The sequence below is a fragment of the Xiphias gladius genome, chromosome 3 (assembly GCF_016859285.1).
Source record: "Xiphias gladius isolate SHS-SW01 ecotype Sanya breed wild chromosome 3, ASM1685928v1, whole genome shotgun sequence".
NCBI lineage: Eukaryota > Metazoa > Chordata > Actinopteri > Istiophoriformes > Xiphiidae > Xiphias > Xiphias gladius.
The window spans coordinates 18222407-18244826 of record NC_053402.1 but is presented as its reverse complement, the minus strand read 5'-3'; the positions used below and the strand labels follow the sequence as shown (position 1 = coordinate 18244826).

Sequence of the window (22420 nt, the reverse complement as noted above, 5' to 3'; positions counted from 1 at the left end):
TTGTTGTGGATAAGCTGGCAGTTAATATGCCTCTTCCCAGTGGTAAAGCCCCAGACCAGAGGTGACTGACACACTCCCCCGTATACTGAACATACTAATTGCTTTGCCTGCTGTATGTGCATTATAATAACTGTTGTTTTAGATACACTGGCTGCTAAAAGAGGGACTCATTAATCTAAAGATGCACGAACTGAGACTATGATATAACATGTGACTTAGCCAGCGGTGTAAAGTAACTAAGTACATTAACTCATGTGCTGGACTTAAGTACAATCTTGAGTTACTTATCTTGTCGTGAGTATTTCCATTTTATATTACTTTATACTTCTCCTCCATTACATTTCAGGGGGAAATATTGAACTTTTTACTTCACCACATTTATTTGACAGCTTAAGTTACAAGTTACATTTTAAAAAACATATGACAAACCATAGTAAAACATCAAAATAATGAATTCAAACCTTTTTGTGAACAATTCAAAAAGCAATACCTATCCACGCGCCACATGTCTATGAGTTGATAATGCTTGTGTTCGAGGCCCAACGAGGTAGAAATGTGTTTGTGTGGGGGAATACTTTTTTCTTACCCAATTAATTATCTCACAACTCTCCAAATTTATCTCGTGACCCTTCAGAGGGGCCCTAACCCCTGGCCTGGGAACTACTGGGTTAAACTACCTAACTGTACATAAAGCAGTCAAAGATTGATTTTACTATCAGGTTTGAAGGACTTGGGGAGTACTACGGCATATGTGAAGAAAAAGTTGTAAAAAGCTTTTTGTGGCTCCAGAGGGAGATGTGGGGAGTCTGATAAATCGTTTGGGGCTCAAGACTACAAGTTTGAAAGTGAAAAAAAAAATCAGGGGGTTTGGAGTTAGAAAGTGAAATTACCAGACCTCTGTAGCCCGCTCCTCATCTCTATTTGAGGCTTGAACCTCAAGGCTATAATAGCCACTACTAGGATAACACAGCTACATCTCTGATGGCAGTCGAGTTGCATTGGGGTGTAGTTTATTAGATGGTGAGGATGATGTGGAGAGGATGAAGGAGACTCCGCGGACACCGTCTCCATTGCATATAAAGGTTTATTACAAAGATGTACAGCGTCAAGTCAAGCATCTGCAGATCTGCTCGTGAGAGGGTGTGAAGCCGTTTAGCCGCTCTGAAAATCAGCCTTGGTCACCGACTCTTAAATAGGGCATTTGTGTCACTAACGTATGGTTTCAATCCCAAAGCATTAACCTCCTTTTCAAGCTATGAGGCACCCTCTGAGGACCTTTGACCTGGGGACTCTGAGCCATGCCTCCATTTTCAACACATGGTTTCAATTTCTACCTATATGACCATACACCTCATTGGGTAATGTAGGTACCAGCTTCTGACAAGAAAGAAGAATGAAGGGAATATTGAAGATGATATCTCTGGTTCTGCTGCATCAATTTTGGTACTTTAAAAAAAAACAAAACTGTCCATCGTGAGTCTAACAATATTACAGGAGTGCAACGCTAAATCAGTGGAGTACTCCTTTAAAACTATCACTACCACAACACAAACACTGATGCCCGAGTATTAATAATTTAATAACACAATATTTTTCGGCAGAATGTGTACTTTTAATTTTGAGTCTTTCTTTATTTATGTGCTTGTATTTAGGAAGGTAACTAGGTTTCGTAATGGAGTCTTATTAAATTGCGGTGTTGGTACTTTTAAGTAAAAGATTTGTGTACTTCTTGCACCCCCAGCCTTGGCTAATTGATCCGTCGGCACAGTGCAGGCATCTCTCTTTTTTTTTCCCCCACTGGAGTCTGTGCACAGCAGGGGCCAGCTAATGTAAATGCTCCAGTGGGCCTGAGCCAAGGTGAGCGTGTGAGTTTAAGACTTCACCTTGGATACACCACGCGTTTCCTCTGAGGCTATTGCTATGATTAATCGTCTCCACTCAGAGGGGGACCATTAAATCGGGATCGCATGCAGCATATAAACTATTCACTCACCATTGATCTCTACTGTAAACACCAATATTGAATACTTGTTTTTACATCTCAGAGCGGAGGACTAATTAATAAGGCGGGCTGTTCAAAGTCATCTAGACTAGGCACATTTTTTCAGAGACGGTGCATCTTGAAGCTAATGAGTCCGTCAGTATTTTGGTCACACTTTTATCATAGGAGCTATCTGATTGCTTGTCGACACTAATTTTGTTAGTCGCACAGGCCGTATGCACAATGGTTTCACCTCACTCTGCTTTAATCAGCTGAGCAGCGGAGTTACGGCATGCCACAGGCACACTGCATAATACTCTGCAATTTCTGATACAGCGTCTCTGAAGACAACGAAACCATATTAGTTATAATGAATAAAACATTTGTAAAACAGACGCATAGAAGGACTCTGTCTTGCCATATGCTTTTTCTTAATCTTATGTTAAGTGGAGACAAATAACTGATTGGGTGTTGTCATTTGCCTGAATTCATTAGGGGAGTCTGTATTGATCAGTTTTATTTTATACAAACAGACCAGAGACCATTGTTAAGTCTGGGTTAAGTTAGCAGAAGAACTATTTATTGTTAGCTACTGTTAGCCCCGAGCAGCTTTTTAATAATCTACTCATTCTCTGCATTTCTACGTAGACTGCTCTGTAAAATGTCATGCTAGTCCTTGTGTTCTGGGTGGAAATCAATTCCGTGTTTTTCGCCATCCTTTTCAAAGTGATCCATCCGGGGTTGCCATGGAAACGTTCACATGAAACAACACCCAGAGGTATTCCTGAATGTTAATTTGCCTTACACTGAGGCCAGGATCCATCGTTGTCCAAACTAAGCTGTTTGCTTTGGCCTCTGTTTTCTGACCATCCTTTTTAAATAAGGGTGTTTCTGTTACAGAAGGAACCAGGGAAGAGATGGATTGTATCTTAGCTGGAATCAACCCGGTAACTTTGCATTTTTTTGTTAACTGTCAGATGCAGTACTTGAATTTATACTGAGGTTAAGATGCATATAAGTAAAGTGTTCATGGCCTTATTTGCAGGTTTGAGCGGTTACATGAATTTCAAATTTGCCATGTCAAAAAATATAAGTAGGACAAAAATATTGAAAAACCTGTGAGGGTGATAATAAATGACACAGGGACCACAGTGGAAACCATAGTAATGTAAAGGAATGGATTACAAAGTTGATGTTTTTGTTTTCCACAGGTGGTCGCACAGTGCGGACATCACGCTCCGTCCTGCAGTTTTGTCTGACTCGGTGTCATGCAGCGCCTTGATGGATGATAGCTGGCAGCAGCGCAGACAGCATGTCAGAGCATGTGATTGGAACAGGAGGAGGCAGAAACGTGTCAGACTGAAGGCTGTGAGGGTGCATCTGAATGTTACTTGACTCGGGATTCAGGACCCTGAGCAAAGACTCCCCGGCGCCGCAGGGAGAGCAGCCCGCGCCAGAACCTGTTGATTTGGTAGAAATTTCCTCTACTCACACCGGAGCGTGCCCGGAAAAAAGTTGATGAAACCCGGGAGCTTGAATGACTCATCTGAGTTTACAACTGAACAAGTGAGTAAACAAATGAGATGAAACTCGGTCCTTCACCCAACAGCTGGTGGTCAGCACCATGTTGTTCTGATCCTTCAGTAGGGGGGGCAGCAAGTACCAGGTGATGTTGTGTGCACACTTGGCAGGTTCGGTGACGGGTGGGTGGACCGGGGGTTCAATGACCGGGCCAAAAAAGAACCGGAGAAGGCATGACGAGCACACATCTACGTGTGGACATTACAACCTCACGACTGCTATTAAAAAATAAAGATAAATCTGCAAAATATGTCAGGAGTCAGATAAAAAACATTAAAAACATACACTGAATATACCCATTGTTTCGTTCAATTGTGTCATAGACCTACATAATTTGCCATGAAGGGGCTTTTTATTTAGCAGATGATACTGGTCATGACCAGATGAATCATAGGTCTGAACAGGAAATCAGTGACATTTGTCCTTGTTGCATATTCTCTGTTGCATGAGTCGTTCCGGCCCCTTTGCTTACTCTTGAATTATTTGAATGACAAAAAGTCAACGCGACCCTTTTCTGAATCTCTAACCTTTCCATTTACCTCTGGCATGATGTGATTCTGATTCCATGAATTTTATAATAATGATTCAGAAATGATAACACAAGAGGAAAGACACAGACAAGCTCTCAGTGCTATCTTAATGACAAAGACCGAAGTCTCTTTTCAGAAGAGGCTTTTGAATAACAACAACAACAACAAAAAATCACAACAGAACAAAACAAAAGGTTTCTGTCGACAGAGTGAATTCCATTCATACATTGTTCAATGTAAGACGGTATGTTGGATTGAATTTGTTCTGGGAAATATGAACTACCTATCTGCTGCGTGTCTGGTGAAATAGTAACATGTAAATATATAGTATATACATGTATACTAAGAGTTCAATTTTTGTACAAGATATATAGGGTCTTTTTCATTATGGTATTTCTGATAAAAACAAGAAATGAATACTGCTTCAAATCTGCTTTAAACATCAAGCCGGGAAAGACTTTCTTGCATACTTCTCATGATTACCATATACTTTTCCTATATGCCAAAACAGCTCAGTTACTATTAGTGAATCTAAATCTACCAAAGCCGCTGAGACCTGTGGATCGGTAATCTCGATGTATAGCTTAAAGATGCGTTATTTACACAATGGTCATAAATAAAGACGCAGCTTAAAAACAGCTTCAAACACAAGATGTAATACCCACACTAGGCGTGCGCTGTTGAAATTTTGCAGGTAAATATGAAAAGTGTCAATACAAACATTAACTTTCTGAAGTCATTCATCTGTTCCTAGAAGTAAGTTAGGTGATTATTCAATAAGATAATAAGTGTTTATAAATATCATATAATCATGTAAATTGTTAAATGAATGGTAATTGTAGCTAAATGGAGACCAGTTGTTTGATTTGAAAATTTGAGCTATTTCCTTTTACTGTGTTGGAACCCACAGGTTTATAAAGACACAGTCAGTGATATTGGATGTCCCAGGAATCCATAGTGATTTCAACTGCCTTCTTTTATTTTGAAAACCTGACGCTGAACTAACATTACCCGCTCATTGAAGCTCTAACAATGTGCACGCAGACAATAATATTTTTCTTGTGCCGTCCCCGAACCGATTGGCTAAAACTGAGTTGTGCTCCCACCTGGGAGACAATGGGTTCACTCGCTACACAACATCCATGTTAAAGATTAACGCAGATACACAGGTCACTGCCTCATCCGCACGTGCAAACTGTTCCTTAAAGGCCATGAAATATTATTAGAACGTCCTGATTATGCCCTGATTATGAATAGGTTGCCCGGGTGCTGAAGCCTCCCTCCATACCTTCGCTCTGCAATCCTTTTCTGCAGTGGAGTGTGAAAATTCAAGTGAATGTGGAGGAGGAGTCCTCGCTAGGGGGAGAGGGGTGGAGGAGGAGAAAGAGTAAGATACCAGCGACACAAGCAGATAGAGCACTCTGGAAGAACAGAGGCTTCAGTGTGAAGAGAATGAGCATCTTAACGGAGCAGGTCGGCCGGGAGTGTCGGTCCTAATCTGAGGGGAGCGCTGAGGCTTTGGATACTGTCCACCCATCATCAGCCCGGTAGGTTTATCACGCTGCCATCTGCCTGATCTACATGCTGATTCTGCTGTCTGTGCAGAACAAAAATATCTGAAACAATCTATGCAACATTTTGCAATACAGATTTAGGATACACAACTGGCAATTTCTTTTATGTTCATTTGATTACAGTATGCCGAAATGTTATTGCTGCCTGGCTGATATCGAAAGTTTGGCTGTCAATCTTCCCCCCGCATGAGACAGAGGAAGATATCATGCATCTTATTCTAGCTCTGTTGCTTATCGATAAGGATGCAAAATATGGTGATGCATTGTGTTGCCTTATCTGTGCCTGCTCGTCAGTTTCAATGCTGAAGCTTCTCCTGTCAAAATGAAGGTATTTCCCCACAGAGTCTGGTTTAGACTGTGCTACATCCCCGTCACCCTCATCCTCTTCTCTGGCATTGCTGTATTCATTACTCATTGTTTCGTTTCCAAAAAGTCTATTTATACCCTCGCATCTGTCACACAGAGTTTAGCCAAAGTCTGGAAATTCCACATCCCGTCAGCTCCCACGAGCTCCTGTTTGTCTATTCCCGGTTTTTTCTCGGATCCTCCCTGAGGCTCCCGCACATGTTCTGCACTGCCTGGAGTCTTAGCCCCGATATCCCACTGCAGTCGGAGATTTAATATCAGTCCAGATTGTCCTCCGGGGTGGGAGAAAAAAGGGGGCATCAGCCACACCATGGAAGGGGGCTGCCGAAGTCAGGCATGGAAACAAAGCAATGAGGAAAATTCCTCTGCAGCAAGAACCAGCTGATGCTATAACCCTGCCTCTTTAAAATGGCTAATAAGGATATATCCCCACTTCCATTGTCTCCACTTTAGAGTGCCTGTTATTTGCCATTGACTGTGATAAGTATATCTTCTTCATTTTGTCCTTAGTAATGATTCTAATTATGCAGGTAGACTGGCAGCAGAATTTATACTCACAGGATGTTGAAAGTTTAATAATGTTTAATAATTAATTTTAGGCTGGTTACCGCTGAGATTTGAGGAATGGAAGCATTAAAAGCCCGAGGATGACATAAAATAATGTCACAGCATTTCGGGGTTTATCGTCTACTTTCATAGCATTTTTTATACACTGTGATCTACACGTAGCTTTATAGCAGTCTGAGCCTCTCGGTGCTGCAGCATTATTTCAGCTCCATGAATTTTACATTTGAGCTGCCATAGATAATAAGGCATTAATTTATCATGTGGCATGCCTTTTAAATAAAAAGCTAGTCTCTTAAATTAGGTAGGATAATCAGCAAGCTTCATTCATGCTTCTTCTTGGAGCAAGCTGCTTTCTTGCTTTAGGGTGATTCCATGAAAAAAGCAAATTTTCGCTTCTTCCGTTTGTGTTAGTCTTAAGAAAGTGTCACGGTTGTAGCTTGAGCTTGACATAGCGTGGCTTATTATCAAATATGTGGGTTGTTTCCTTTTTCCAGCCCCTTACATGGCTGGAAATCGCAACCACGACCCAAATTCTATGCTGGAAATCAAGGTGATATCGAAATGCCTGTATTAGATGATAACTTTTCTCCCTAGTTTAGGTTTTGTTCCCACACAAAAAGGCTATTACAAAAGTGCCATTTCTAAATGCTGTCAGCCGTTTGAAGGTGATATAACATGGATTTTTTTTTTTTCAATACTGGAAAGTGACACTTTCCAGGAGACGTCAGCTGCCAATGAACAAGTGTTGCTTTGAAGTCTACATGGCATGTAAATGAGAATCCCATCCCTTTTTTATTTATTTATTTTTTTTTTTCAGAAATCAGCATGAAGAGCTGATTAATATACACTTGAACCAAATACACTGCATCTGGTACCAGCTGCCCATCATTATGTTTGGTACTTCAAAGCTTCTGGATTGCAGTTTGCCAGATGTGTAGAAGCCTGCTCTCGACTACCTCAAGAAATTGCTGGTTCAGTACAAAGAAGAGCATTTTTAAAGGATATACCAAGTAATTCCCAACTTTCAATCTGATCCAGTTGATCAGCCCTGTGTCCTAGAAAGTACATTTATGTGCTACTAAATGGTCTCCCAAAATTAAATTCCATCGAAACCCACCGATTCTCGACAAACGACACACTGACACTGGCGTCAAATCTCAGCAAGGAAACACATAATTTGCAGCTGCTCATTAAAAACAGTTAATTGATCCAGAATTGAACTCTGATGGAACTGATGGATAGATGGGATTGAATCCGGCGTTTGGCGACATTGCCCTGTGTGTATGTGTGTGTGTGGTTGTGTGTGTGTGTGTGTGTGTGTGTCTCTTCACTGTGATCATCAAGAGCAGCTCTTTACTTTTCAAGCCCCAATTTTGCACCACTCGCCGTTCAGCAACACATTATGACAATTTGACAAAAAGAGCCTGTGCGCGCCGACATCATCCGAGACTTCACTCTATGAAACTGCACCACGTCAGAGGCTCTAATATGACACTGTGATTGGTCAGAAATTGTCAGCGATGAACCACTGCTCACCACGAATGGGTGATCACTTATATTATATTCCAGATACACATCTGACAAAACGTGACCAGACAATTAAACAGCCCCTCTTTCTTGTCTTATTAGTATGTGTGATACGACTCCACCGGGGATTCATTGGGTAAAGAAAGCTTTCAGTGCATGCAGCCTTGTCAACTTTTTTAGTATAATTGAAAAGTTGCAAAGTAATAACTCGTAATTAAACCCCCTCTGAGCGAGCTCCTTTTGTCATCATGTCAGTATTGATCACCGGTGCATAAGCACTGCCTTAAAGAGAAGTGAATAACAGTGGATTGGGAAATGGTATTCTCAGCGGATGTGACTTAAGATTTTCAAACAGAAGACACGGTGAAACTTGTCAGATACTGGGATAGTTATTATTATTTTCTTGACACGTGTGTTGTCTCCTCTTCCATTTCAGACTCGCAAGATGTCTGATTTTGAGGACTTCAGCAAGCCAGGGGGGCAGGCAAATGTATCTGAAAGCTACCAGCTGAACCCCACCAGCGTGATAGTGTCGGTGGTCTTCTCCCTCATCTTCCTGTTGGGCACCATCGGCAACAGCCTGGTGCTGGCCGTGCTGCTGCGGAGCGGACAGGTCGGATACAACACAACAAACCTGTTCATACTCAACCTGAGCGTGGCCGACTTCTTCTTCATCATCTTCTGCGTTCCCTTCCAAGCCACCATCTACTCTCTGGAGGGATGGGTGTTTGGCTCCTTTATGTGCAAAGTCGTGCACTTCTTCATCAACCTCACCATGTACGCCAGCAGCTTCACACTGGCCACCGTCTCCGTTGACAGGTATGCGACCCACTACACTGTTCAGGTCCTACGGTAAACACACTGCAGTATTTTATCATTTCCCGCTACCCGACATGTGAAACATTCATACAGGATAAAGTTTTAAAATGGCCTTGAAACAGTTATCGAAAAAAAATGAGAGAACACTGGAGCTAGAGGTCAGTGTTGTTAGTGCTGCTTTTCAAAATTAAGGCCACATCTCCCATGGAGCCCTTTGCCTTCTGCTGCAAAAAGGTTTCTACTAATAGCACTGCAACTAATTATTATTTCTGCTATCAATTAATCTGTCACGTTTTTTTTTTGGTTTGTTTTTGGCAATCAATCAATTAAATGTTTAGTCTATTGAAATAACACAGAATCACAAGTCCTCAGAATGACTTGATGGGTTAATCTGTTATCTCTCAGCTTTACTTTACGTTTGTTGTTACTACCAGAAATTTTCAATTTAAACATTTAGATATCCCTCATTTTCCTTGTAGCAGTAATTCGTGGTCTCAAAGTCTAAATCCCTCACTCAAATGACTAATCCATGCACTCATATGCCTGTTTTGATGAATCAGTCTGGTGATTCCTTCCCTCAAATTACTTCATATGTTCCCCTGAATTAATATTAATGGAAATCGATCACTAATTGTGCCCTCAGATAACTTCATTCACTCCTTCAGATTAATAGCTGCAGTCATCACCTTTACTCCTTTAGTCGTCCTCTTTTCAACACTTTATTTTTTTATTTCAACCTTTGATACATGGATGTACTTTCCGCATTTTATTGAATTATCTCCGACACCCAAATACACTTATAATGGGCTGTTAAAACCTTTGATACATCTGTCATCCCGCTTTCCTCCAGAGAGAACAAATTCATAAAACACAAAATATTAATCCCAGGGAAATAATTAAAGACAGATCAAGGGAGAATGAACGGGTAAAGTCATGTCATGAAAATCGTGTGCAAATGAACACCAACATTAAACAAAAAAAATAAAATAAAACAAAATAGAAGCCTCATGTTCAACCCCCTCGCCTGCAAATGCGACACACTGACCACCGGGCCACGCTGCAACATGTAGATGTTTGCGTCATCAGTCATGCATTAGTTAAGCGTAACTTAAGTATATGTTTTGTACCCTTATGGTGAAGTGTTATCCTTGCAAGTGTTCCCAGCGATGGTGTTCGTTAATGGGAATCGTATTGAACAGGTTACAAGAAGTTATAAGACGACAAAGTATCAAGTCTCAAAAAACCCATTAAGAACTAAGGAAACTTTTGTTAGTCCACACTTTGTCTGCTCGCGCTATGATTTCTTTGATTTTATACTTTATCACCTAGCGAAGATTAAACAAAGGAAACAACAAGAACATCAAGAACAGCAAAACCCAGGAGGTACACGTTAATGGAATTAATCAAAGACCCATAAGACCCGACAGAGACGCTGAATCTGTAATTGAATATCTTAGGAGGGAATCACGCATTATCCCTGGCTGAATATTACCCCCTTCACACAGTAAGCTGTAAGCCATCATTATATTTGTTGGGCAACATTATCAGCTCAGTCAATACGGACAGAGTCAGTGTGCACCTGCCCTATGCAGCAGAAGCCCTCTGCTCACACTGGCTGTGTTTGCACTTTGGAGGATTCAATAGATTTTTTTTTAACTCGCCAGCCAGACGTTTCCTCCTCAGTCTGGAAAAGAGCAGGAACATCCGAGTCGGGAGGTTAATACATTTCTGCTGTTTTCATCCTCAGTTCCTGTATAACAAGGAAAAAAAAAGAAAAAGAAAAGCAGCAGCTCACAGTTACACTTCAGACCAGGAATCCCCGGCAGAAATTAAATCACAGTTAAGCCTGAACGAACAGCACACGCAAACACACAGGCACACACACACACACACAGGCACGCACACGCACGCACACGCACGCACACGCAGGCAGGGCACTTTATTACTTTAAAGTATTTGCTGCTGCATTATGAGCTACCCTGAGGCAGATCATATGTTTACTGTGATTTTTATGTTGGAGATGTTCCCACTGTGCAAATGATTCCATATAAAACAAGACAACTGAGCGGTATCGCTACTAATGTGGGGGTTCATCTGGACTCACAGTCTGAAAACAAACACTCGAGATCTGGTGAGTGCATGTGACTAAACTAACAGTACAAAAAAACACCTGCAGTCTTCAACGCCTAAAAATAAAGAAATCTATATAGAGATCTTTAAACTCTCTGTTTACATGTTTGTGTGTTCAGGAAGTGTATATACAGTAGCAGTTCATGTCTATACGTGGGAAGAAAACACTAAAAGAGTAGTCATTTCATTCAACACGTTTTTCCCAGTCTGCTTTCCTACAGTCTAATTGGTTTCTGATTCAGCAAATCATAACTTAGAATCCCAAATGATCAAACCAAAAGCAAAACATCCTGTCAGACAACAGAGGGCCCATTAGCTCATGCTTTTGCGACAATTCCAGCCGAGCATACAGAGAAATGTCCGAGTACCTGTAGAGAAGCTCCGGGCGTGACAAGTAGCTTCGGGTTATCTGCTTTTTCTCCTTTCATGCTGAATGTAAGTGTCTTTGGCCCCATTTCAGTGAGGTTTCATAGACCACAGAGGCTGTCTTCTCCGTCTCTGGAGAGCCGGCTGAAGTGTCCTGTAAATGCAGATAGAGGGGACACCGATTTGCAGCTTTACCCAGAATCCCTGCCTTGGGCAAGAGAAGCCGCGACACCTCGCACAGTCCCTATCCGTCGGAGAACACTTCAGCTGTAAATGTTCAAAGCTGAAAAAAAACCCAAAACAGGTATATACAGTACATGAAAAACAGTGTCGAGTCAGATTATTGAAAGAGATTGGTGCCATAAAAAACCTTAGGCTCTTCTGTGATGACACCTCGTGGTGTTTGCTGGGATTTAAGCCTCCATCGCCCGCCTGCTCAGCAACATCAAAAGCAAGAGATGCATGCAGGATCAGATCCTGCTGAACAGCCCTCTCTCTGGACATTGCTGTCAGCATGACACGTTTCCCCAACTTGTTTTTTCTCCAAATAAAGCACACAAATAGCTGCAGTGTGAATAATTATCATTCAACGCAGATTCCGTCAGTGTGAGCTGTGATGCTCGCAATAGTGAGTGTGGCGGTGGCAGCATCCTTGGTGGATACTCCCCAAATGTTGATGAAGTGACAGAAATCAACTGTCACATTCTTTTTCACTCATGAGATGATATATCTAATATGCAAGACGAACCTTTGAAGCCAGGAAATAACAAAGATTTGAGTCAGTTTAAATTGTAATCCACAATGGAGATGTGTGGTGATATGGGATGATGATTTATTACATTTTTTGGGTTGGGAAATGTATTATGAGTTTTAAAGTGGCCCGATAACTTACTGAAAACCCAGAATGAAGTGAACTGAAAGAAATCTAAAACATTACAAAAAAACAAACCAAAACCTATCTAACAAAGACGTCCTCCCTGGAACACTCCTTTTATTTCAATTTCCCACTTCCTATCAATTTCCAACAGCGAATGATTAAAACAAAATTTCAGTTTCTGGAGACTTTAAAGCAATTTGAAGCTGAAACCTGCGCCAGCCCAGACTGAACAATAGCAGTCACTGGCTAACTGACTAGTAACTGTTAAACTGTTTTACATTGTAGCTTTTTTCATTATGTTTACGATGTTAGTTAAATATAGATTTTAAGTTAAACATTTGGCTTTATTATTGATTTTTATGTGGAACTGGTAGGATATTTACACCCACTCACTGGCTCAGCATGTCCGCCAGTTATCAGAATTCATGTGGTTTGGATCACATGTCACAATTACTGTTTTTTTCCCCTTGTAGGTACCTGGCCATCCGCTACCCACTCCGCTCAAGGGAGCTACGAACCCCTTGTAATGCAGTGGTTGCCATGGTGATCATCTGGGGTCTTTCCCTGGTCTTTGCGGGTCCGTATCTCAGCTACTACGACCTGATTGATTACGCCAACAGTACTGTGTGCATCCCCGGCTGGGAGGAGCAGAACCGTAAGGTGTTGGACACGTGCACCTTCCTGTTCGGCTACGTCATCCCCGTGCTGATCGTGAGCCTCTCGTACACCCGAACCATCAAGTACCTGTGGACGGCCGTCGACCCACTGGACGGCATGTCAGAATCCAAGAGGGCCAAACGCAAGGTCACCAAGATGATCATCATTGTCACCGTGCTTTTCTGCATATGCTGGCTGCCGTACCACGTGGTGATCCTGTGCTACCTGTACGGAGACTTCCCTTTCAATCAGACCACGTACGCCTTCAGGCTTCTCTCTCACTGCATGGCCTACGCCAACTCCTGCGTCAACCCCATCGTGTACGCGCTGGTGTCCAAGCACTTTCGCAAAGGCTTCAAGAAGGTGTTCAGCTGTATCCTCAGCAAAAAAGGGAGGAATAAGGTTCACGTTGTTCACGTGGCCAACACTGTGCCTGGGTTCGAAGCGGGCTCCACAGAGGTGTCACAGATGAACGAGGAGAACATGAGACAGAATGAATGTGAAATGATTAACAGGCCGATCGCAGAGCCAAGGGAAGCTACAGTGACACTGAATTTGCCCTTTCAGCGGCAGACTTGACAAGTGATGCGGCTTCGCTGACAGGCTTAGTACAGATGGCCTTTTTGTAAAAGACATTGCAGCTACAATTTTAAAATAAATGCGTAAACTTCTGGGCATGATATTCACATTTTTGGTGGCAAACAGGAGAGAAGATGGAATGATTCATGCACAAACACATTTACAGAGATAAATATATAATTATTTAGTTTAAAACCACTAACAGATCAGAAAGAAAGGTTTTACTAAAAGTGAAAAATTCTCAGTTTTTCCTGTTTCCACCATTTGCCTTAACCATGGCTTGCACTTTGGTTTTTTAAAGTTTTTTTTCAGTGTCTGAGAATCCACATTGTTCTCGCACTTTTTGCAGAGCAGCACAGACCGCGTCTCACTCTGTTACAGTATGCTTCGCCTTTTCCCTTTTCAAACAGTCCCACAGACGTCGGCGACCGCGCGGCACCGCTTGCTGCTCGCTTGACTTCAGACGCGGCTTGGCGCAGGTTTGAGGCCATCGTACAGCTCATGCGCATAGGCCAGGAGGAATGACGTTCCTCTGCGGAGTGACGCGTCTCCTCCGCCGATGCGAAGTCCATCCTGTGCAAGTACTTTCAGCGCCATGGTCGACTGTAGGTTTGATGACCGGTGGCTTCGGTCTCTCATGTGGTCTGTTCCCCGCATAACTCCTGCTGCATCTTCAATCTTCAAAGTCTGATTAGGCCTTTTTGACTGGTTTGGAACCTGCAAGACTGTTAGCGAGGTTGTAGTTTTTCTAAGTGGAGCAGACCTTCTTTGGTCTGTTTTCTTTCCATCTTGCATGCAGATGCCGTTCTGTCTTGTCAAGATATTGCTGGTATATTTGAATTATGTGAGTTTTAACTTAAAACACTTTCAGAAAATTGTTTGCAAACATCGCATTCAGTTATATTTCAAATTCATACCATCATTTAAAATGCCAGAAGTTGGACTGAATACATTCTGGTGTAGGAAGTTCAAGTATCAGGTATCAAAAGGTACATATTTATTAAAAAGATAAGTTTGTTTTTGATACATAATAAAAAGAAACTGTTATAGGTAGAAGACTCGAGTCTTTTTGGACCCCACTTGAAAACTGGACGCATTTTATTGCTTTACTTGTATTTAGCAATGATGATTATAATCATGGCATGTTTCTCTTTGGTGTAAAATAGTATATATTTAAATGAATATGTTTATCAATGAGTGCACTTACGCATTTCAGAGTTCTGTATTTTAAAAAAGTGTGTATTTTGTGTATTTAAAATCTTAAAAGCTGTGAAATGATCATGATCATTGACACGGTTTTATAGTTTCTCTCTCTGTTTTGCTGTAAGCTTGTCTCTTACCTCAGAGCTGTAAAAAAGAAAAATCTTCTCGCGTCTGAAGTTGCATCCTGTTCTGGAAGTGTAAGATGCAATTTCCCTCTGGAGAGATTAATTTTCAAACAGGACAGTCTTCTTTGCACTGACCATTTTTCCTCCAGTGTGTTTACTGTGCCCTTTGCATCTATGGTATATATTTAAGTGTCTCTCTGTTTGTTCTGTTTCATCATAAAATGTAACAGCCTGTAGATTTTAAGAATTTACATACATATGTGTGTATATTAAATATATATATATATATATATATATTTATATATATATACATTCATGAAAAATTGTTTAGAACACACACTTTAATGGCCGAATAAAATATTTTCTGGTGTGAAGTTTTAGTGGGGGTTTTATTCAGTTCACAATGTACACAGTGTGAACTGTGTGAAATAAAATAAATGTTATCAAACCAAGTTATTTATTGTTGAGCAGACAAAATAAAGACTACCTCACACTTTAACACCGAGGTACACTGCCTATCTATCTATCTATCTCTCTCTCTATCCTTCCATCCATCCATGCATGTACATTAAAAAAAAAAAATCGACGGCAAAGTATGCAGGTTATCCAGAATAACGGAGATATTGCGTCTGGAAAAAAAAAACCTTGCTCTTGAATTGTTACATTTTTCAAATATAGCAAATAAAATTCCACTCACCTCCACCGTACTGGGATGGAGGCCGACTTCTCAGACATGGATCTCCCGAAGCCTGGACAAATAAAACCAAAACTCTCTGCATGATTAGACACAGGCATAGCGAGAAAAATACGCTCAGTGTCCACTTTATTAGGTACACCCGTACAATCTAGTACGATCTAACACTGGCATAGTAGTGTCAATTGATTTCTGTTCCTGTACTGATGGTCATCCGCTGCTTACCAACACTGCATAACATTTTATGCGAAGAGATCGTTTGCTCCAGGCAGTGACTTGATACACTTAGAATAATGAGCTTCGGACATCTCAATGTGGTTTTTTTGGGGGGGTTTAGATGTATCGGTTCACTATGTACAATATTCCCAGCTATGGCTGCAGGTGTTCTTTTTTTTTGGGGGGGCGGCTGGTTGGCCGCACTATGATCGTCACTCCGCAGTCTCTGCTGTGCTGTGCTTGAGGGTGGCAAGGAGTGACGAGGGCAGAGCACCGGAGTCAAAAACTGTTTATTCATTCAAATTTATTCCTTGCGTGTTGACTGAAATGCACAGTTTCCGTGTTAACTCTTTTTAAGCAATGGGATTAGTAACATTGCAAAGTCAGGACAATGCTCTATATCAGTAAATAAGAGGAAATATTTTATATATATATTTGCTTCTTACTGCATACACTTGGTGCCTTATGTCGTTGCAGCAGAGCCAGCGGCATCACAGGTCATGCTGCCCTTTAAGCTTTTGTTGTCATAGAAGAAGCAGACTCGATTGACGTTATGCAATGCTTTTCAGACTTTTCAACTAAGTTGTTCTTTTTTCAGTCGGCTTTTCTGTCTGCACAGCAGGGCAAAAGAAAGAAGAAACGAATCAATACCCCGTGATATTGTACAAACAAATTGGACCATAACCACGCCACATACAGCACATTGACAAGCTTTGGTTGCAGGCACACACGAGAAGTTCATCAGAGTTGTAAGGTGGACCGAGACGATGAAGAAATGTGTCATAATTACAAGATGTAGCTGCCTTACAGTCCTCAATGGAAGACCGGAGAAAAGGACACTATAATAATCCATTGATCAGCCAGAAATAAAAAGCTGCACCCGGAAGAAGCGTCATTTACAACGTGACAAACTAAAGGATGTTTTGGGAAAACACGTCTTAACGTCTCTCACACATTTCCACCAACGTGTCCACAAGCCCACGGAGTCGGCGGTGTTTCACAGCGGTTGATAAATCAATCATTGACGTACAGTGTTTCTCGAATGCTTAAGCACATTTCGTGAAACACAGTTGCAGTTCTCGAAACATTAAGATCGATCACTGCATCATTTTATTTTATACTCTCACATGTTCCCTCTGTGTGAGCAGTCTGTTTCCCCGCTCTGACGCTTATGAGCCGACTGAAGGTACTTGATGAACATATAAACATTGGATTTCTGTGTGAAAGCGACGAGAAATTAATTTTCAAAAAATGGTTTGAGACAATGAACTGTGCCTGCACGCAGTGCTCTGAGAATCGTGATTTGAATTGCTTAGGATTCGAACACAACTGAGAAAAACTATCACGCGTGTTGTTGAAGTGTCTTTAAAGTCACGGCTCCTAAACCTTGGAACTCTCTCCCAGTGGATTCAAGATCTGTGATCTTTGATCTTTGATTTGATTCGACTTTTATCGTGAAGCAGGTTGTGATGTCAGCTCTAGAAAAAGGTGATCTATGAAATAAATTTTACTTATATTACTTACTACAGAAAGCAGCATTAGTATTAAAGAGGTCTAGTTGAATAACCACCTTGCATACAGAGCTCTTTACAGCAAGATTAAGTAAGATACAACCAGCAAGCTCACTTAAGATTGCTCAAAAGAAATAAAAATAAAATAAAACTGCTGCAGTCCAACAATACAGCATTTCACAGTGCAACACAGTAGTAAATCAACTAAACATGTCTGACAGAAAAAAGAAATTCAATTACAATCACAAGTCAACGTCTTGAAATGTCAACATGACTCGCTTCCTTTTCTTGCAATCACAAAAGAATGATTTTATGATCTCAATGTAACCCAAACTTCCTGAACATTTCCAAACTATGGCCTCATCTACCTAAATGAGCAATCTCTGCCATTTATGTCACCTGTCACATTTGAAAGCAGCAGATAATAAACACATAATTTACACCTCAATGCAGCTGCAACCAACTTTAAAGTCTCACTTTAATATCCCTGCCAAAAGACACCGATTGTGAGCAACAGTTGGTTTGCAGCAGGCGATGCAGGCAAAATTATGCATAAAGCACTATATTATCCCCGCAGATTTTCAAATGGAGGTAGAAAACCACATCAGCCTGAGAAAAAAAGTCTGCGGCAGAGGTTGCTGTTTGTTTTCTGATCAAACAGGATTTCCACATCAGACTGAATGTTTTGTTTTTTAACACAGATAAAAATATATTCATTTTCGGTTAATTGTCTAAATTGCTCGATAATTGCCTTCCTTCAGGATCAAAAACTGATTGACAGTGAATTATGACTCCAATGTGATCGTTCTGGGATTATGGCCTCTTTGGCCTTCCACAGGTCAGACAGCGGGTCACTTAAAAAGACGCATCGATCAGCACCAACGACGTCTCCATTACCATGGAAGTTAGATGTGCTACCGCTGATGGAACAAAGCTTTTACTGAAACACACATCCTACAGTTAATTGACTAAATGTGTATCTACAAAGTGGGGTTAGAGTGGGCGTTTTTTGTGAATGTTAATGCCTTATGTAATGTAGCTCTGGAAGCTAGGCCTGTTAGGTTGGAAGTGATTGTAGGAAAATTGTACTTACGTCAATGGTAACCTTGAAAGGGCCTGTGTTGGTGCTCTGGTTGCTCTGGAAACCACGCTGCAATTTATCTTAGACATCGTTTAAGGGCGTAAGGGCAGCTGCAGTTTTTCATCAGTTTTCATTTCAAAAAAAAAAAAAATGATGGTGTGAAACTGGTTTATGAAAACACTGAATTTACTAAGTAGAAGTTTCGTAGATGCTCCTTTATGTTCTGCGATTGAATGGATACTATACAGACGCATACATCTACTGAAAAGCTAAAGATGCGAGGAGTGGGTCAAAAGGGGGGGAGTTGGAAGGTTTGACATTATCAAGATGTTTGGGACTGACTCTGAAAAACAATTAAGCTGCAGTGCGGGGGGGGGGGGTGAGATTTCTTAGCTTAGTTACATTTGGCTGACTCTTCTACCCGATGCGAATCCTTTGTTACTGAAAGGGCTGAAACTTCATTGTATTTAGCAGTGGTGGTGAGGATCTGATGAAAGACTCAGTCAACCCATAGCAACTAATGATCTGGGCTCATAAGGACAATGGAAGAAACCTTGGAGGAAGGAATTCAAAGGCCTCTCCAGGGATGGCTGAAGATGCAGTTGGAGCAAATGTCGCATCTACATAATATATAGAGTTTTCTTCATATCTCAAAGGGGTTTTTTTTTTTGGTCTTTTTTTAACATGTTCAGCAGTTCCTTTAATCCTCGTATGAATTTTTTACCAAAGTATTTCTAGGCTCGTGCTTCAGTCGGCAGTTCAAGGTTTGACCGTGACGGTCTGAGCTTAAGAGGCATATCACTAAGGGTACAGAAATCCAAAATCAGTTTATCAACATACAGTATCAGTGTACTGTATGTTGCTGGATGTGATACTGAGAATAGTCCTAAGCACTAACAGGGTTCGCAGACCCAAATCATTAGATATTTCCATTTATTTGCAAGAGTCTTTAATGTCCTGGTTGGATACTGTTTAACTTTTCTCCAGCAATGACTGTCAATCAAATTATTACCAACAGGCGTGCCAAGTGGCCACCTGTGATCAGAGGCGTCCTCAGGTACGCCTCACTAAAAACCTCACAAGGCCCCTTTCCCAACATAAAATCCCATATGTCTACAACCAAAAGACAAAACTATACATTGACAGAACTATATACAGATTATAAAAGCGAACAGTTATTAACGTGATTCATATGATCCATTCCCAAAAAAAAAAAAAAAAAAAACGACATAATGGATAAATGTCTTCGGTGCACTGCAGTGAAAATATCAGGGCAACCGTCATAAGTCATTACAAGAAAAAACTCAGTTTAAGAGAATGTTCTGCAAGTAACATGTTCAGCACTTCCTTTAATCCTCGTATGAATTTTTTACCAAAGTATTTCTAGGCTCGTGCTTCAGTCGGCAGTTCAAGGTTTGACCGTGACGGTCTGAGCTTAAGAGGCATATCATTAAGGGTACAGAAATCCAAGATCAGTTTATCAACATACAGTATCAGTGTACTGTATGTTGCTGGGTGTGATACTGAGAATAGTCCTAAGCACAAACACGGTTCGCAGACCCCAAATCATTAGATATTTCCATTTATTTGCAAGAGTCTTTAATGTCCTGGTTGGATACTGTTTAACTTTTCCCCAGCAATGGCTGTCAATCAAATTATTACCAACAGGCGTGCCAAGTGGCCACCTGTGATCAGAGGCGTCCTCAGGTACGCCTCACTAAAAACCTCACAAGGCCCCTTTCCCAACATAAAATCCCATATGTCAATCAACCAACAGACAAAACTATACATTGACAGAACTATATACAGATTAAAAAAGCGAACAGTTATTAACGTGATTCATATGATCCATTCCCAAAAAAAAAAAAAAAAAAACGACATAATGGATAAATGTCTTCGGTGCACTGCGGTGAAAATATCAGGGCAACCATCATAAGTCATTACAAGAAAAAACTCAGTTTAAGAGAATGTTCTGCAAGTAACATGTTCAGCACTTCCTTTAATCCTCGTATGAATTGTTTTACCAAAGTATTTCTAGGCTCGTGCTTCAGTCAGCAGTTTAAGAGAATGTTCTGCAAGTTGTTACAGGAACAGCGAGAACACGGTGTTTCATATGAAAATCCCACAGACTCTACTTTGAAGTAGCTGTCTTTCTAGATTACCACCTCTGCGTGGCTGGATCACACTTGCTTTCTCTTCGAATGATGAGCCGCAGGACAGGTAATATCAGCTCGTCTGACGGGTGACTTGTGTTTTTTTAGATTCTTGCTGTTAATTCGCGGGATGCTTTTTTTTGGACATTCTTGACATGACATGAAAATCTTTACCTGAAACTAAATTTGTGAAGTGCCCTGTTTTCATAGTAGTGTCACAGGCCACACAATTTTTTTAGATGGAAATCGGCCTTTGATAAACGTGTCCTTTTCTCTAACACCCGTCTTCACAAACATTGGATCGATAGGAGACTTTGGGTTCTCTTAAAAACATCAACAAATCTAAACTAGTATTCATTAAAGAATACAGATCAACAAATTTATTAATGAGTTCTGGTTCAAGTTTGAGCGAAGAAAGTAGAATTACAGGTCAGACTTAACAAATTTAAGCCAAATATAAAACACAGCTATTGAATTCAGTCACTCCAGTGGCCTCCATCTCCTCTGTGTGCTTTTCTGGAAAGTCTGTGTTTGATGAGGCCCCTCATTTATCCTGAGAGTTAAGCACCTAATATCAAGTGCTCTACCGCGCTCAGTGAGAATCATTACCTGACCTTATTTTTTTTGTTTTTTTGTTTGCTTCACCTTCTTTTAATGACACAGCACAGATAAAAGACCAAACATGCTCAACCAACTTGGTTCAGCATTTAGCAACTGCACGTTTACTGTACGTGCAATTTGATGATGTTGTTAGAGGAATTTATACCTAAAATTGCCCTCATTATCACCGTTATCAACATCATCATCATCATCATCAGCATCACCATCACCGTCATTATCCTCACCCTCTTATTTCCTTTTGTATTTGGTTTACTGGTGGCTTAATCTTGACATTGTGTTCAGCATAACAAGAATCCCGAGTATGCACAGCGGTCTGGGTGACGGTTTCATCTCTTTCTACAGCACCGGCAGGAACCTGACTCGACTCAGTAACTCTACTAAAATATCTTGTCTTACATTTCTGTGTAGGTCATTGGGTGAAACTCTTGCTTCCTGCATCGTATAAACCAGTATATCCGCTGCAGACCAAATATATCCGAGCCGTCGCCTCGCGGATTGAGGTTACAAACTCGTGGCCCCCATGACTCAAAGGAAGGAGAGAGTGAAACGAACAGTGTTAACAGGCTGGTCAGCATGCTGCAGGGATCTTATCAACAGTAACACAAAGAAATGACAGGTAGCAGGATGGAGGCCGCACCGCGTCTCTGAGAGGTGTAAAACAACTGCGTCGGAACACCTGCGGGGCTGCTGCACAGCTGTCTTTACCACACATCTGCACAGCACGCAAAGATTTTAGTCAAGCGTAAAATAAACAGTCTAATTAATGGTCATTTATTTAACCTGAGGTAGCTTGAGGGACTGACAAAACAAGTGTGTTGCTATCGCACAAAGAGGTGGTCAAAGATTCTCTAATCTGAGCTGGGAGATCGGTCACTAGTCCAATACGAGCCTGTGGGTCGAGAGTTTGACTGGCAGGAATCTGAAGGAGCGCAAGGAAGACAACATGGCAGCAGCAGCAGGAGCTGTGTAGGTGTATTTGCTTCAACCATCCTGTCCATTTAAGCGCCAGACCCAGGTATGAACCGGCTGAGTAGCTTGCGGGAGTTGAGGTAAAAGCAGCACAATTCCCGGTAATCTCTGCAGGAAAATTGATTATTATTTATTCCAAAGCGGTATGTGAACAGCCAGAGAAAGAGAGAGCAGTGTTTGCAGTGCTCCATTCCTCTCATCCTCTCAGATAAAGGGTCAGGGCAGGTTAATTAAGAGGATTTCTGTTCCCTTTATATCCAGGGAAAAACCCATTCAGATCTGTATTCATATAA

General features: G+C 41.2%; 1 protein-coding gene across 1 annotated transcript; it reads left to right on the top strand.

Moving 5' to 3' along the window:
• The first annotated feature begins 5578 nt into the window (after positions 1 to 5578).
• Positions 5579 to 13554, top strand: galr2b (galanin receptor 2b). Its single transcript, XM_040123742.1, has 3 exons — positions 5579 to 5639; positions 8563 to 8945; positions 12792 to 13554. Exons 2-3 carry the CDS (start codon positions 8572 to 8574, stop codon positions 13552 to 13554), a joined length of 1137 nt encoding a protein of 378 aa, XP_039979676.1. The 5' UTR covers positions 5579 to 5639; positions 8563 to 8571.
• The last annotated feature ends 8866 nt before the right edge of the window (positions 13555 to 22420 follow it).

Coding starts and splice junctions, on each gene's coding strand:
- galr2b (XM_040123742.1), top strand. CDS start 8,572: ATGTCTGATTTTGAGGACTTCAGCAAGCCAGGGGGGCAGGCAAATGTA. Junction 8,946..12,791: donor GCCACCGTCTCCGTTGACAG/GTATGCGACCCA, acceptor TTCCCCTTGTAG/GTACCTGGCCATCCGCTACC.